Source organism: Chlamydotis macqueenii, chromosome 14, assembly GCF_036417535.1.
Source record: "Chlamydotis macqueenii isolate bChlMac1 chromosome 14, bChlMac1.mat, whole genome shotgun sequence".
Taxonomy (NCBI): Eukaryota; Metazoa; Chordata; class Aves; order Otidiformes; family Otididae; genus Chlamydotis; species Chlamydotis macqueenii.
Genome location: NC_141569.1, coordinates 14,008,113 through 14,021,962, shown reverse-complemented (window position 1 = coordinate 14,021,962; position 13,850 = coordinate 14,008,113). Strand labels below are relative to the sequence as shown.

At 42.2% G+C, this 13,850-nt stretch overlaps 1 protein-coding gene across 1 annotated transcript; it reads right to left on the bottom strand.

The window, feature by feature from the left end:
• Nucleotides 1–3,354: 3,354 nt before the first annotated feature.
• NMUR2 (neuromedin U receptor 2) lies at nucleotides 3,355–11,786 on the bottom strand. Its single transcript, XM_010118622.2, has 4 exons — nucleotides 11,067–11,786; nucleotides 6,009–6,093; nucleotides 4,585–4,710; nucleotides 3,355–3,614 (listed from the first exon to the last, which is right to left on the bottom strand). The coding sequence occupies exons 1-4, from the start codon at nucleotides 11,784–11,786 to the stop codon at nucleotides 3,355–3,357; spliced, it is 1,191 nt and encodes a 396-aa protein (XP_010116924.2).
• Nucleotides 11,787–13,850: the final 2,064 nt, after the last annotated feature.

Here is a 13,850-nt window from a genome sequence, read left to right as displayed (position 1 = left end):
TTAACAGAGTTGCCCACTTGCTGTCACGATATTTTTTTTCCGGTACTAAACCCAGCATTAAATCTGAGTATCTCTCGTCGGCATTGCAAGCGGTTCTCTCCTTTAAGTGCTTCCTTGCAACACATTTCAAACCTCCTGTGTTTTGTTCACAGTGCTGGAGCATTGCCCCTGCACTCCACACTTTCTGCTCACACACTTGCCTGTTTCCCGGAGGGAAACAGAAGCAGAGAAATAAATCAATAGATAGTTCTATCTAGTAAGTCACGCTTGATTTCAAATAAATATATTTTCATCACACTAGACCACTTTGGGGGAAAGTGAGTTGTTCTCTGTTTCCTTGCAACAGGAGATTTTTCTCAGTCAGTTGCCAACATTTTCCAGCACTTGGCTATGAAAGCTGCTAAATGTATAAATAAAGGAATGTCATCGGCTTTCATGACATCTCTATCCATCTTCCCAGTATTTTCACACTTGGACTCAGCTTCCAAAATTCAGCCAGGTAAATATCAGAACACAGTGATAAATAACTCAAGCATTGACCTTTTGAGAAGAAAAGCCTCCAGTGGACAGCGACTACATTTTAGGGACTTTGACTACATTCTATAGATCCCTCAGGAATGAGAGGGTACTGAGCCATGCTGTCATGGGGAACTTAACTCAGATCTCTCAACCTGAAGCTAACTCACATTTATTTTTCCTGTCTTTATTTTATTTTTAGCAGAATTTTGACATGTCTTTCCCCAATAACACCATCACAGAAGGTTTGAATTGGTGCAAGACTAAATGTTTTCAGCTTTGCTTTTGATATTTGGCCAAAAAAAAGCTCAGTAATTTTTGGTTACAAGTGTCACTTCTTTTGACTGATGCCAAATTAAATGTGATTAAAACCAGCTTTTTTTAGGACAAAAAAAAAAAAAAACCCAAAAAAACCAGCAAAACAACTTTTAGTTCAGAACTGGTCATTTGCTTCTTACTATTTCTCTTCTAAAATTTCCCCATCCATGCAAACTTGTCTCCTTCATCACTCCCCCTTCCTCACAAACCTCTTTCTCTTCCCTAGAAATAGTGGAGAAGAAGATACACTTTCAGTGGCACAGAGCTTGGGATAAGGAGGAGAACTCCCTGAGCTCAGTTAGGGAGATGCACAAGTGAGGCCCAGGCTGAGGGAGGAAATTCCACGTCCTCAGCCCGTTAGCGGGAGCACAGAGCTCGGGGCGGCGGGGCAGGAGAGCAGGGACGTGGGCAGCTTGCAGGCAGCAAGGCACGACCAGCACGGCAAATCCAGAGGGAAAACACACTTTAATTCTGGCGGAGAGAAAAATGATAATACAAAACTGTTTGGAAAGGTAAATATCACTGACAAAACTCAAGTGTCCACTTGGGGGTGGCAAAGTATTTCAGTTGTGTCTTCAGGGAGCAGGAATTGCCTTTTCTCTCCGGGGCCTTGTGTGTATCTGTTACCCTTTCCATGCCTTGTTTCTCAAGATTGCAGCTGGTAAAAAAGAGTCTGACAGAAAACGTGGGCCAAAAATTCCTGTTGTGCTGCAGGAAAAGGCGACTCACCAGCTGCCATGAGCCCCTCGGGTCTCACCTGACCTATGAGTCCCAATGCAAGAGGCAGAACAGAAGACTTTGGGGCAAACAAGGTAAGAGGCCGTTACAGCAAGAGGATCATCCCTTCCTCCTGTGGTGGGAAATGTCACCTGGATCCCCAGAGTGACTGGATCCCCCAGTGACTGGAATAAGCCTTTATGCATACAGTGTATCATGGGACTAATGTTCTTCTTCGTTATGATAACTCTGTGTACTCTGGCTGTGTAAGTCCCAGCCCCTTGACAACACACATCATTGGATGATTTTCTGTGGCAGTCCATGCCAAGTGTGAGCCCACTTTGGAGCCAACCCTAGCCCTGTGTCATGATGCACGAGGGAGGTATTTAGTTGAAGCACAACAAACAGGCTTTGAAACATGAGACACAGAGGTTTATGTTACGCTGTCATGCAATGAATTCACCCTGGCCTCCCTTTACAAAACTCTATAGGGTCCTGAGCCTGCAGCCAGTGGAGCTCAGGAGCTCATCAGCTTGGATGTAAAAGTGTACTGCCTTCAGCATCTGCTTGCACAACTGGGATGCAAGAGAATTTCTCAGCCCTTATATTGTGCTTTGTGGCAAAACCTGAATTCAGTAGATGCAATAGCACTGCAAAACTCCCTTTTTTTTTATTCCCTGTGTATCATCAGCTTCGCTGAGCCCGCAGGTCTGTCCCAGTTCCCAGTGAATGCTGTCCAGGCTGTTTCCTGGTCGTTGCTAACCCCAGGTAGATCGCTGATTTCTGCAATCCTCCTGATGTGGGCAGGTGTGGTCTACTGAAACACGGCCATGGGGCTTCACTGGCAGAGACAACACAACAGTATCTGAAGTTCAAGCAATGAATGAGAAGAAGTTCTTGCAAACTGCAAGATATAGGGCAGAGCAGGGATCTACCACAGTCCCTTTGTACCTGGTCAGGCTCAGTCCAAGCAGATGGGCAAAACAAAAACTGTCTGATGCACAGGATATGCCTGCAAAGGCTGCAGACTTTCACATTCCTTGGGCAGCTATCCCTCACTAGCTGCAGTATGGGGAAAGGAGTCGCACAAGGAACATCTTCAGCTGCCAGTAATGGCTATTTCCCAGGTGATGTAGATGGACTTGTGACATGCATGTACCATTTTGGCACTTTGCAGGCATTGTCAGATGCAGTTCGAGGAGAGATGGCAGTGACTTTGAGACTTGTGCAGGCCCAGAAACAGCTATTGCTGGTGTGTCATGTTCATCAGCCCAGCTCAGAGCTGCTCTTCTTCATATCTACTTGCTTGTGTTGCCAAGAGAGGCTTGCAACAGCCACACATCGAGAAAGTCGTAGGAGAGAGAATTGAGACTGGCTTACCTAAAGATAGAAGTGGGTAGGCAAAGCTTGTACAGCAAGTTGCCCTGTTTCAAACTAAGTAAAAACTGATGTTTAGGCTGGTGCACAAAAAGCCATTCGGTACAGCTTGAGTAAGCTGCATGTCCTTCCTGTACTGGTAACATTGGGAGTGTGTCTCACTTTTTTTTTTTTCAAAGCAGCTCTTCGATGGCACAGCCTGCAGCCAGTAAGCTGAGATTTACAACCCTCCTGTTAGCTTGAGGGCAATGCAGTGCATCTCAATCACCCGCTATTTACAGTCTCCTCGTTCCTTCATTCATTCAATAAGATGCCTCTGTGAGCAATTCATGCTGAAATCAGTCTTTTAGGAGAGTCTCCTCTCTTTTTGTTTCTTAATGTCATTTTCTTCAACTTCTCTCTCACCTGGACCAGCAATAGGGAAAGTCACAGACCAGTGGAGAGCTGAGAACTGCTGACAGATGTCCTGTGCGTACCAGGGAGACTAGTGTCTTCAGCGGAGTCCATGAGATTGTGGTCCTCAACCAAGAAGATGCTCTGCTGGGCAGAAATCTTGCCAGTGGGATGTTTAGGGGCCCAGTGCTTGCAGCAAGGAGAAATTACACTGAGGAAAGCCATCCTGAAGCGCTGGGACAACAGGTTGTAAATGATGGGGTTCACAGCAGAGCTCAGATAGAAGAAAACACCTAGGAGAACAAGGGAGGAGAAAAGGAGAGAGCAACCTCATTTGTGTGTGAAATTACCTCAGAAGAGGAAAATCTCTTCACTGCCCAGGCTCCTGCACCAAGCTTGGAGGCAGGGACAGCACATCTCTGCCTGCCGCCATCCAGGCAGAGGCAGATGGATGTCTCACCAAGGCCAGCGCTGCAGCGCACAGAGAAAGGAAAGTGAGAGAGATTATTAACTGGAGCTCGCTATCTCCAGCTGTTCAGGAACCAGATTTCTCTGGAGCTGTACTGACCTGCCTCCAGCACAGCTCTCATCCCCGCAGCGGGATTTGCACAGCTGGTGCTCCCATCAGAGCTGTCAGAGGATAACTTCCAGCTGAGGGGAGGTAATTTCTTACAACACACCAGGACAACTGCATGAGATTGGATTTGTCTGAGCTGCCTAATGGCCACATTTAGTGTTTTCCCATAGCAGACTGAAAATAAGACTCCCCTTTGAAAAAAGCCTTCATTTTATGGTTGGCAGGGCCATAAACATTTGGTTGTATCACCCAGTTCTGGGCAGGATGTGAATCTTATGTTCTGCCATTTGGTAAGGTTTGCCATTTGCCTGAGAGACCCTCTGGAGAATGATGCCTACTGCTCTGTATTCATTAAAAGCAGCTGAATGACAGCAGACTTAATTTCTGAGCATTCTCAAGAAGGAAAAAGAGCTGGTAATGGTGCATGATATCCCTCCCACCCCCCTTCTTTGTGAATATTCATACAACACTATTGGACAACATGCCCAGATCTTGAAAGTTGCAGACACTTGCATGCAGTTAGGCACAATTCTCATCACTGTCCACCAAACCCCAAAAAGCTTTTCCATGCATATCTCACGTTACCTACAAAATAAATACCTATGTATTTCAAGTACAAATATATATATATATATATATATATATATATAGCCAGCCCCTATGCAAGTGGAAGAAGAAAGCTTTACCTGACACCACATGAATCAAGTTGAATATATTAGCCAAAGGCTCTGTCCATTCCACAACAAAGCTGAAGAAAAGTCGATCTATATGGAATGGAGCCCAGCAGATAGCAAAAGCCATCACAAGGACAACTAGCATGGAGAAAGGGGAGAAGAAAAAGAAGTCAGTTATGGAAGGATACAGTTCACTAGCCTGCACAGAACAGAGAGAGTTCAGAAAGCTGGATGAAAGACTGAACATACAAACTTGATCCCTTGTTTCAAAACTTTAGCCATATTTTCTGTCTTACCATTACCAGCTAAAAGAACATATTTTCCACTCATTTCTGTGTTGGATAACTCAATGCGAGCACACACAGTGACATTCAAACAGAGCAGGCAACAGCCAGGTAATGTTGTGGCATGTGCAGAGCTTAATGAAGAAACGCTCAGTGAGACATCTGGATTAACCTCTGGTACCTCGGACTCACTGACTCCATTGTGCTTCAAAGTTCATTTCCTCTGCACACTATTTGTGCATCACATAGCAGGATAAATCCATAGGAACCATGCACTGAAGATAAATCTGTCTGGGTGCACTGCTCAGCAGGCAAGAAAAAGAGTTTTGCCTCTGTGCACAACTTGGACTGTGCTGGCTCCAGCAAGGATGCTTGCAAATCCATTCCAGACTTGGGTCCTATGAATAATCTGTGGTCACAGTCATGGGGGACAGAACATCAGGCTGAGTTCAAAGTACAGTTTCCTAGTTCAGACGGTGACTTAAGCTGCCTAAAAGAATAATGTTGTTGCAAGAAATGCTGAAGGTGATTTATGTTTCCTACATAAACACCATCTCAGTAGCAAGGTGATCTTTGCCTTAAAGACAGCCCTAAATTGGGAAGTGATGTGAGTGCTTTCAGGGTTGCTGGAGCACAAATTCTCCTGTGCAAGTCTGCCTGGGTCCTACTTTTTCTTGGGAGGGTCTAGGAGGGTAAGTCAGCAGTAGGTGATGTCTGTGGCTTGGCAGGACCTTCCTGTTCACAAGCAGAGCTTGTGGTGTGATGCAAAACAGATGCACACCCTTCTTTAAAAATGTACAAGATAGACTACCTGCACCCTGAAAAAGAGAGATCTTCCCTAGAGGGCTGCAAGAGCCAGATTTAGAGTGAGGGATATGAGAGGGTTGCCACGCAAGCCTCTGCTGTGTAGATTTGCTTAACATCCTCTTATGCTGGGGAGGAGAAATTGCCGTCTGAATCTTTTCCTAGTTAGCCATGGTGTTTCACTCCCATGCCTTGCATGTCCAGATAAAACGGCAGTAAGTCTTCTTTTTTTTGATCACAGGTACTCATCTCATAACTCTCATATCCAGTGAATTTGCTTGATACCCCTCAGGACCTGGTCACCCGCTTGTCCATAGTAAATAAAATGTGGAAGGACTCACTACTTACACAACATCTTGGTGACTGATTTCCTGGATGGTCTCTGAACGTTCACAGCCATTTCCTCCACTTCCAGAGATTTGTCTCCTTTCAACTGGCAAAAGGAGGGAAATCGAAGGACAGCTTAGACAGGAGATGACATCCCCACCAGACATAGCCTGTCTGATATTTTGATTACTGCAGTTTGAGAAGACAAAGTTATAGGGCAACTCAGGATTCACTGAAAAAAAAAATCTACATTTAAATTTCAATTTTAATCTAGGGAAACATCGAAGCTTTGAGTTCAAAACAATCTGCAGATTTTATGCGTCTGAGACTGCATATTTACAGCAAATCTGTATTTCAGTTCCTCACTTGTCCTTTCTTGATGAGTCAATATTTGGTTCACAGTTTGTGTTCAATGTCAACCGTATTTTGCTAAGCATTATTTTATTTTCCAGTAGAATTGTCTTTGTTTTCTTGTTTTCCTAAAAGGCTTCCCCACAATTAAGCACAAACCAATGATCCAAAAAAAAAAAAAAAAATACCCAGAGAGGCCTCAGTGAAACACAGCTGTAATCACAGAAAAAAATTCCCGTACAATTCAAGGGAGTTTGTTTCATGCCCTGAGTGTTTGGACTAATTGATATTCAATGCATCTAAAGGACAAAACCCATATATACCCTCTTGCAGACAACTGGCGTGCATGATGTGCACAGATTCAGCCACATATTTCTCAATTACAACAAGGTGGGGTTTTTTTCTTCTACAGTAGTTTTTCCTGGACTTCTAAAAAATGGACATAAAGAGTAACAATCTGATCCTCCCTGCTTATTGTGAGAGCACTGGTGCTTTGGTGGTGAAAAGACCAGGGCTAGATAATCAGGACAATTGCTTTGGTTATAAAAGAAATCATCTATGGACAGCGCATAACCGGACCCAGCTTCCTGAAGGGGGACGTTCTGATTAGCCAACAGATTTGGAGTGACACTTTTTTTCAACTGAGATAAATTTGAAACAAAACTTTTAATTACATGGGAAAGAATATCAGGAATTAGGGAAAAGATAGAAATCAATCCAGATTTGTAAAAAAATCTTGTGAAAACACGCTAATTATGCCATTTTCTTTTGCCTTTTACATTGTGACTTTGCTTCCTAACTTTTGATTAATGCTACTTTTCTGTAAGGCTGATCAAATGAGACTGTCTTTCAATGTTCTATTTATTCATAAAAACCCATAAAAGGGAAACACATGTAAATCAAATTATATTCAATTACAGTGCAATTCAGCTTCTCATGTTTTCCATTATTCCCTTTGTAACTTTTAGTCATAGCCACAGTTGCTTAATGAAGAGGCTCAGTTCATTTGAAACACATCTAGTGATAAATGTCTGCTGAGATTCATTAAAATCCCTAGTTTCCCTTCACTAGTTTTCAGTTTCAACAGTAATCTATTCTAGGCATATCCTAGAGCCTCAGAGAATGCAGTGCTCTGGTGCTATAATAAACTAGAGACACACATATCTTTATTTTTCACCTTCCTTCTGTAATTTTGATAAAGCTATAATGCTTCTCTTCAGCCTCAAGTGATAATAGGTGGAGCTGTAACTAGTGAGAATAACTTAGCAGTTGCAATTTAATAAAACAATGAGCTATGACAAAGAGGAAGGGGGAAAAAACCAAATGAACAAGTCCATGGCAAAGGTGGTAACTTGAGTTCACGTCAGCGGTTTGACAGAGGGAGAATTCCAGCCAAGGTAGTGGTTACTTTTACATCACTGTGGGTGTATAAGGCTATAGAGGGTTGCCTGTAGACGAATTTTACCCATTCACTGCAAGAGAATTAGAAGTGTCTGGAGCAAGAAGCTGAAAATTGGATTTCCCCACCACACCTTTATTAGCTGCAGAATTTGATACTGGAAATCAAAAGGCAGAGAGAAATTAGGACTTCACCTATCCCCAGGCAGACCTGGTGAGGCCACTCATCAAAAGCAGGAGAACAATTTTCTGTAAGCTCCTTGGCCTCTCTGATACGAGTGATGATCAAACTTTCCGTCCAGCTGAAGGAAAATTATATTTAAAAACCACACAGCTTGTGCTAAAGCACACAGTTCTGCCTACTGGAGTGATTTGGCTGAAGCAGCTGCCACCCTTCTGTCGAACTGCAGCCTGGGTGTACTCTTTGCTCACTCCCATTGCAAAGGAAAATTTCTGAGTGGGTGCGAGGTTTGCAGGACAGCCTCCATGGAAAGAGGACAGACCCTTCCAGGAGTGTGCTGGGCTCTGCAGAAAGCAGTAAACTGTCCACAGATGATTCTGGTTTTAACAACTGGGCATTTAGGGGCAAAATATATTTTGATGAGAAAATCTGGACTAGCTGTATGTTGGCAAGAATATGTTGTCTTGGTTCAAAGATAGTTGAAACAAAAATTACCAGTATGTCCAATGTGTTACCATGGGGAAGTGACACTAAAGGAAGTGTTGGACTCTTAACAGAAGCAGCATCCTAGGTGAGGTCAATCTAGTTCCATCTGATCATCCAGATCCCCTCATAGATGTCTGAAGTAGGTGGAATAAACAGATCTCTGGACTCCCTACTCTCTTAATTCACTGTCAAATATCCTAGTCAAACAGAATCTGACTTTTAAAAAAACAGAGAGAGCCGCCTAGCTCTGTGTCCTCTTAAAGATCAGTTTGAAGGAAAAGGACAGGGACCCTGCACTGAATCCTGCTGCTACAGAGATTTCTTCCCAAACGATGCCACCCTATCTCTATCAGCGCTGCAGAGACTAGTTTATCAAGTAGCCATTTCCCCATTTTTCTCATTTTCTCTCTCTCTCCTCTTCTTCCTCAGCTTTTTGGCTTCAGGTTGCAACCAGTAGCCCAACAGCTGAACTGGATTTAAAGAAGAGCCTGGCTTATTTAGGGATTAGTCCTAAAGGCACCTGTAATCAGGACCTTGTGAAAGAGACAGCAGGAAGTTTCCACAATGAAATCTAATGCGATTGCAGTGTAATCATCAGTGTCCTCTTCTTTGCACTAATGCTGGGACTATTTATTGACCATATCATTGCAGTATTAAACCATCAAACCTTAAAATTATATCAAAGTAGATCATGAGGTAATCAACCTGATGGCTCTGTTGGCAATAAATTTCCCAGTCAAAAAGACAAGCATATTTTTTCCCATTTTGCAGGGAATAAAATTAAAAATTAACTCAGCTGCCATATGACTCATGTTTGCTACCTTCTTACAGCTGCTTAACTTATCACACCTGTTTCCTTCTGTATTGCAGCTTGAGGCTCTCCTGAGCACTGGCAAAGCTTGAGGGAGAAACTTTGCTGAGAAAAATGCCCTTTCCATAAAGCTTGGACTTGGAAAGTCTTTGTCTCTATTTGCTAAATTTGAGCTGTTGTACAACTTTTGGATCAACTCTGAGCTTTTCCACTACTGTCTAGGAGCGATACATGGCACTCAGGAGACTCTGGAGTGTTGCTGAAGCTTCATAGATTTCATTCTCTGTGAGTAGATAAAAAATGTCTTATTTTGAAAAATATATATACACCATTGTTCTATAATCTCTGTTGCAAAAATGAAATTATCTTGCCTAATGCAGTGCAATGCACATATACTCAGGATGGGAGTAGTTTAAAAATTGGAAATCTCAATTAGATATACAGAAAAGCAGAGGCATAAGCAATGAACATTGCAGCCCTTAGGAAGGATGGCTTGAACACATGTGTGAATATACAGAAGTCCTGGGGGAGCAGCCCTTGTCTGGCACCTGGCATCTCTTCTGGGATGGGGATTAGGAATATCTGCTGGCACAAGTTATTGCAGTCTTCAAGACTTCTTTTTATTAGTTTGGGGGTTTCTCTTTTTCTAACAGTTATATTTTCAGCACATTTCTCTACCTTCAGTTCTTGTTTTGCAAAATTTTTGATAAAACTATGTAAAGATCCCACAACAGCCACCAGGCAGTGGGGGTAATTTAACCCATTCATTGCTTCAAAGATCTGCTGTGTGCTATGAATTTCTGGTAGTTAATCCTTGTGGCTTTTCCTGGGTAAGGAAAAATTGCTTCTATATAGTTTCAGATAACAGTAAATATCAGCCAGCACAACAAAATGATATATACACCAGCACAGATGTGGTTCAATTTCTTGCACGTTATTCAGTAAGTTAATTTGTCTCTAGCAGCATTTGCATCCCTTTCTTGCTATATGATCAGACACAGATGTTTAAAGTTTAAGTTATATTCAGTGTGGTGAGTTAGGATTTATATTTTCAAAATATATGTAGCATATGAAAAGAAAAAAGTCATTAACTGGTCACGATTAGCAGTGCATTTCTGTGTTGTGCTACATAGCTTCATGATTTGGTGATGCTGATTGTTTTATCCATGTGTTTAAATGATGAATACTTGGTGAAACCAGTCTCACTTTCTGAAGAGAGAATGAACATGACGGTAGCCTTAGTCAAAGGTGAAACTATGCCATAATTACATAAAGAAATGATTGCTGAATTTGCTAGCTGCAGCAATAAGGTAGTATTTCAGTTTATGACAGCTTTGTGAGTTTTAGAAACTGAATATTATCACCATCTCTAGGGAAGGAGAAAAATCAAGTAAGGCACTGGAAATTCTGCAGTCACAAGAAGAGGGAAAACAAATAGCACACGATTCAATCACTAGCCTGCTCCTTTTTATTCTTTTCACATTCTCTTTTGGTCTATTTCCTTCCAGTCCCTACTGCAGAGGTGCAAATCTCGGAGAGGCTGGAATCAGTATACAGACTTGGATGTTAAAGTAACATTCAAATGTGAGCAGCAGTGATGGTAAGCTTTTAAAAAAAGATTGGGGTAAATAACTCGCCAACATTGCTATATTCATTTGAGAATGGGATTACACCAAACTAAGAGTTGGATCCACTGTTTTCAGGGTTTTGAAATACTTTTGCTTTTTTTTTTGTGTGTGTGAGGGGAAACAGATGGGCAAGAAAAAGATGAAATAATTTAAAATACACATACAAACACAAACACATAGGAATGAGCTAAGGAAAGACTGAGCACAGTCAGAGTAGGACTTACTCTTAGCCCCATCAGATAGTACAGCACACTTATTACCCCCACAGGCAGCACATAGAAGAGAAAAGAAGTAATCTGGACAATGCAGTTGTAGATCCACAGGGGCATGACTACAGTGCACGTAGCAGAGCCAGGGACCAGGGTGCCATTTGGGAAATACTGCAGCATGATGCCGTGGGTGCCCGTGTTGGGGAGGGCGAAGAGGACAGAGAGGACCCAGAGCACCACGATGGTCCTCAGGGCACGCTTGCGAGTGCTCTCCAGCTTGGCACGGAAAGGATGGAGGATAGCAATGTATCTCTCCACGCTGACTGTGGTCACGCTGAGGATGGAAGCAAAACACACCGTCTCAAAGAGTGCCGTCTTGAAATAGCAGCCAACAAGCCCAAATAAGAAGGGGTAGTTGCTCCACATCTCGTAGACTTCCAGTGGCATCCCAAAAAGCAGGACGAGCAGGTCTGAGACAGCGAGGCTGAAGAGATAGTAGTTGGTCGGGGTCTTCATGTTCTGGTGCTTGAGGATTACCAGGCAAACTAAGAAGTTACCTACTACCCCAACAACAAAGATCAGGGTGTACACCAAAGCCATGGGCAAGAACAGATGGCTCCGTCTGGGCCCACATAGGAAGGCTAAGTAATCCTCAGTGCTGTTTAAGTACCTCCTGAAACGTTCTTCATGTAGAACAAAGTGATTAAACCAGGAGATATTGCTGATCCAGGCCATTACTGGATCTTCTGAAGCGTTTCACAACCAAGATCCCGTCTTCTTTAAGTTTCTCTCTGTTAGTTTGCTCACTTTTTGCAGAGAGAGGAAGAGAGAGTGGGGAGTTGTCTTGCCAGACCCAGATGCACAAAGCCACTGAAAGATGTGAATGTGTGTGTTTGCCTGGCTTCGGTTAAGGTTTTGCAGTTGCAACAGCTGTTCCCCTGCAAGGAGTCCCTTAGCCAGAAAGCCCCTCCTTTCACACATATTCATTGGCTCGTAAGTGCATCAGATTATACAGTAAGGACAGAGGTTCCAGCTACTTGTATCAGCTCCTGTAGCAGATGCATTTACAGAATCAGAAATGTGGGATTTAGAGAGCTGGGAATCTGAAATGCAGGATGTGAGACAAGCTGCAAGATGTTTGTATTTGCCAGAGGGTGGGAAACCAGACAAACCCCCTCCTCAAAACTCAGTCCAAAAAGCTTTTACTAAATTATATTGATGCTACATCCAGTTATGAGCCGCAAGTGAAAAAAACCTGGCATTATTTTATTTTTTAGATCTCTGCTGATTTTTATTTTCTTAAGTCTGTGGCAGCAAGCACTTGGAAACAGAGTTTGTTCAGTAGAAAACTGACCTGTTTTTGTAGTCATTCATGTGGAATTAGGCTACTATAATGTTTCAGCATATTTTTTAAACACTATATTTTTTTTTCCCTTCTGAAATCCAACATAGGATTTTAATTGCTCTTCTTATTAATATCAAAATACTTTCCAACTTTCCTGATATACTGCAATCTGATCCCATATTCTTAGAGAGTCTTGTTTTGGGAATCTTTCTGAGGATGTGTTATTCCAAAGACACATTTATTACTGGGACTAAATTTACATTAATTTTTATAAACTCTTACTTCTTCCTGAATGACAACCATTCTGCAAACACACTTTCTGAGCCAAAAAAGTGTATCCTGCGAGGATGATGGTTATGTCAAAACAGATCATTTAGCTCCTTATGAATGCTTGATCCCTCACCGAATTTCTCTAAAACAAAAAAAAATTCAAAGTACATGGATGTCATGTTCTGAGATTCAGAAAAAGTTTAGCTGTTTGGCATCAAAGAGGTGCAAAAGCTGAGGGCTAGTTCAGGGGATTTTGTCAGCTTCCTGTGCAATTTGTCTGCTCAGTACCTCTTACTAGCTAGTACTCAATTTTGAGTATCCTCTCCTTGAACTCGTGCAGACTAATCCCTATATATCCCTAATATCCTTTGGCAAGGAGCTCCTTGGGTCTACTATCTACGTGGGAAGAACCACCTTCTTTTCTCTGTTTGACCCTTTAGTTGAGCCTCTGTGGTTGCTAACCTAAGACTGCATATTTTTAACCACCCAGGAGCAAAAGAACAGCCCTTTTGTCTGGCATATCCTTCAAAATCTTGACAAAAGCAAGTTTTCCAAGAAAGATGCAAACTACTCCATTATAAGTGGTGAGACAGTAAACTGATCCCACATAAAACCCATTTTCTGACTCTTAAGAATTGAGGCTGTCTTATATCCTGTCTTCCTTACTCCTTCCCTCTCTAACTTCTTCTGGTTTAGTAGTGTTCAATCATCTTGCAAGAAATAAATATTCTAATAAGCATAGACTGCCTTCAAAAATAGCAGCAAGAGGTAAAGAACTGAGGTTTGATTCCTCTGAGGCATATTTGACCTGTGGCGCCTGAGGATTGCTATGCATTCATTTAAAATGTTAGAGACCTTCGAAGTACCACTGCAACTATACTAAAAGACAGAAACATGTCTCTTGTGATGACTTTCGGATCTGCTGAAATTATCTTGCACATAAACTCTCTCCCTCAGAAAGACTGCTCATTTATTTTAGCATTGCACAGAGGTATTTCGTTAAGCAGCTTGAAAGGTTTTATTGGATTGGTAACCAACAGGCATGCTCTTTTGACCTGTTTCTCCCTTCGTTAACAATTCATCTTAAAGAGATTCCTTGCATTTTAACAACATTGAGAGATTGTGAATTCGATTTTTAACTACTGTTGGCCTAAAACGTAGGAGCAGAGAAAACATTAGTAGGG